Source organism: Microplitis mediator, chromosome 5 (genome assembly GCF_029852145.1).
Source record: "Microplitis mediator isolate UGA2020A chromosome 5, iyMicMedi2.1, whole genome shotgun sequence".
Taxonomy (NCBI): domain Eukaryota; kingdom Metazoa; phylum Arthropoda; class Insecta; order Hymenoptera; family Braconidae; genus Microplitis; species Microplitis mediator.
The window spans coordinates 6,020,662-6,024,051 of record NC_079973.1 but is presented as its reverse complement, the minus strand read 5'-3'; the positions used below and the strand labels follow the sequence as shown (position 1 = coordinate 6,024,051).

Sequence of the window (3,390 nt, the reverse complement as noted above, 5' to 3'; positions counted from 1 at the left end):
TACTTTTTGAATTTTCGCAATCGAATTTGCGAAATTACTATTTTCGGGCTTGAAGAGCTCGAAAACAGTGGGAAGTTTTAGAGCAGGCCCGCAGGGTCAGGCGGTTTTCAGATTCTTTTTATTAACTGATATTAATTTTATTTAATAAAATAAAAAAAAGTAAAGTGTTATCTTTTTTTTTATTTTTTCATTTACATTTTATTCGGGATAAACGAAGTGTGGTGCCGCTCGTACTTTTATCCTATTATCATAGTAGTGTTTAAATTATGACTTGATGATGCGTAATGACTTAATAGTCCAGCAAGGTAAAAATAAGTCAAGGTTATCTACGAATTAAATAATATGCATACATCATTGTAGAGGTTTTATTCATCAATTTTTTATGTTTGTATGGATGTAATCTTTTGTAAATGAAAAATAAATAAAACAAAATGTTAAGATAATTTGTTTAATGTTAAACGTCACTGATAACAATTGTAACCATTTTATCTACAATTATTCGTCTAACTACACTGTACTTTTATGAATTTAACATTGTTGTTATGAATCATAGCTCATGAATTATATCGTATCGAGTCAGTCATACTGACAACATGTCAAGCGATAAACGTGCGTTACTCTTGACATTAGTCTTTATATTTTTAAACATTGAATTAAATGTTAATAGTTTAAGTCAACATCCGGGCTCTGATTTTAATTCTAAAAATGGAAGTGTGCGCTGTTTTACACGTAAATCAAGTATAGGTCGGGGAATTGAATGGTTATTTAAATCTGAAATAGATAAAAATCAATTAGATGTTAAATTTTTTTTAACATCTCGACAATATCCCAATCGAGTTGAAGTAACTCTAGGAAATAATTTCCGATTAGATCAAACGGATTTTCGGATTGATCGTCGGACTGTTTTTATTGTACATGGATTTAAATCGAGTGGTCGTAAAAATTGGGTTGATAGAATGGATACAGCATTTCGATTATGGGTAAGTATACTTTTAAATTTTTATATATTATTATTATTATTATATATTTTAAATTACAGTCTAATAATGAATTATTAATAATTTACATTTTAAAAATTAATTTTCAGAATGATGTTAATGTTGTTATTGTAGATTGGGGAAAGTATGCAAACACAGTTAATTATTACAAAGCTGCTGAACATGTGATGCCTGTAGGCCATAAAATTGTTGAGTTAGTATATAATTAAAAATTTTTAATTTCATAAATACGCATTATTTTTAATTTTCCGCAATATAACATTGAAGCTTCATAAAAGAAAAAAAAATTATTATTACTAATTATAGTTGTATTCTCGGTACTCGAAACGTTTCTGATTATAACTTTGAGTGACCGTCAGAATGTGTGTGTGCGCGTGTGGTTAAACGAATTCTTTGTCGTACGATATCTCTAAAAAAATGAGCACGAGAGAAATTTCAGGGTTAGCCCACAAGGTCAATTATTTCTATAACTTTTTTTTTTAAATTCATTGAAACTAAAATTGAAATAATTTTATACATTATAGATTTCTATCTCACGTTATCAATGCAACGCGTGATTCTACTATGAACAATAATATAAATGAACTAAATTGGGGACCGATTCATATGGTAGGCCATAGTCTAGGTGCACATATATGTGGTATTGCAGCGAATGAATTTAGAAAAATATCAACACTGTGGAATGTCACTCGTATTACAGGATTAGATCCTGCCAGACCGTGTTTTTTAAGAAGCAACATTTCATTAGTTAAAACTGACGCCAATTTTGTTGATGTTATTCATACACATGGAAAACCTTCTTCACAATTTTCATTTGGTTTACAAGAACCCATTGGTAGATATTTTTATTTAAAATTTAAATTAAATTCATCTTTCATTTATATTGTAATTTTTTTTTTTTTTTTTTTTTTTTTTTTTTTATTAGGTCATGTTGATTTTTATCCTAATGGAGGTAAAAAACAGCCTTCTTGTAGTAGGAATAATAAACCTTGGTATGCAATTCTATTTAATCCTAAAAGTTGTACGTATTTTTTTTTTTTGTTAATAACGTATATATTTTTATGCATGAGTTGCTTGATGACAATTTATACATTTAAAAACCTTGTTTCGTTTTCAAGGGATAAAGCAAAAAACATGTAGTCACGGTTTGTCACATATGTATTTCACAGAGTCACTAATTGCAGCCGCGTACAATGCGGGAAAATTTTGGGCTCACGAGTGGGACAGATCCGCTCAAAGAGCTATTGAAATTATTCATGAGACTTGTGATGAAAATAATTGCATTGAAATGGGTATTAATGCAGAAAATTATTATGATAATAATAATACTGTTCTAGGAACATTTTTTGTTATTACCGCTAGTTCTCCGCCCTATTATGGTAACATACATGCATAATTTTATTTACATACCAAAATATTTTTTAACTAATAATTTTTTCAGATGTACACGCTAATGATCTGGAAAATTTGGAGGCTAAAATAACAGCGGGTTCATTTTTGAAGTAGAGTACAAAATTAGTTTATTGGAAAAAATAAACTTAAATTTTAGTAAATTATTTTTAGTGCAAATAAATATTTACTATTATCATAACTATAATAAAAAGTATTGTATTTATAATCTAATTTTTATTTTTTTTTTCATTAAAGTATTTTTAGTTTTATTATTCCTTTACAAATCCCTCCAATATTCGAACCGTTTCTGGATACACAAATTTCAAAGCTCAAGGAAATACCGGTTTTTATAAAAAATTATTTCGATTTATTTAAAAAATTCTTGTAATATTTTTCATCAATTACTTGCAGTGATTTAATAAATCGAAAAACTCTTTGAGAATTGCTTACACAGTTAGAAATTCTGTGTTAAATTTAACACAAATTCTGCACAAATTTTTGTGTTTATTCAACACATTGCGTTTGTGTTAATCTTTAGCACAAATTTTATGTTAAATAAATAAACACATAAAATCTGTTATTTTCACAGAAAATTTGTGTGAATTTAACAGACTTTTCGTGTTAAAATTAACTCATAAATACTAGCACATAACTTAATCAACCCAAGTATACTGATCTACCTTTAGTACAACTTATGTCAATTTAGCAAACAATTAGTTCGATTTTCTGTGGTTTTTCTAAAAAACGGAACTATGAATCATCCTCCTGTAAAATGAGAATAAAAAAATCATTGAACCTGATCATAAAAATATGAAAGTTATCTATGACTATATTCAATTGTTAATCAATTATAATTCAAGTTTCCTTGCAGCCAATGCTGCTAATATTCTTTGCTTGGTTATCGTAATAAAGAAATGCGCGGGAGTGTTGAGCTAAACAACACAAATTTTGAGTTAATTTTTGAACAACACAAGAAATGTGTCACATTCTAGATTTTCGA

At 27.8% G+C, this 3,390-nt stretch overlaps 1 protein-coding gene across 1 annotated transcript; it reads left to right on the top strand.

Moving 5' to 3' along the window:
* Positions 1 to 568: 568 nt before the first annotated feature.
* Positions 569 to 2,597, top strand: LOC130667655 (pancreatic triacylglycerol lipase-like). The gene is made up of 6 exons (XM_057469406.1): positions 569 to 980; positions 1,088 to 1,191; positions 1,523 to 1,833; positions 1,924 to 2,019; positions 2,117 to 2,377; positions 2,440 to 2,597. Exons 1-6 carry the CDS (start codon positions 594 to 596, stop codon positions 2,502 to 2,504), a joined length of 1,224 nt encoding a protein of 407 aa, XP_057325389.1. The 5' UTR covers positions 569 to 593; the 3' UTR covers positions 2,505 to 2,597.
* The last annotated feature ends 793 nt before the right edge of the window (positions 2,598 to 3,390 follow it).

Coding starts and splice junctions, on each gene's coding strand:
- LOC130667655 (XM_057469406.1), top strand. CDS start 594: ATGTCAAGCGATAAACGTGCGTTACTCTTGACATTAGTCTTTATATTT. Junction 1,192..1,522: donor GTAGGCCATAAAATTGTTGA/GTTAGTATATAA, acceptor TATACATTATAG/ATTTCTATCTCACGTTATCA. Junction 2,378..2,439: donor TAGTTCTCCGCCCTATTATG/GTAACATACATG, acceptor TAATTTTTTCAG/ATGTACACGCTAATGATCTG.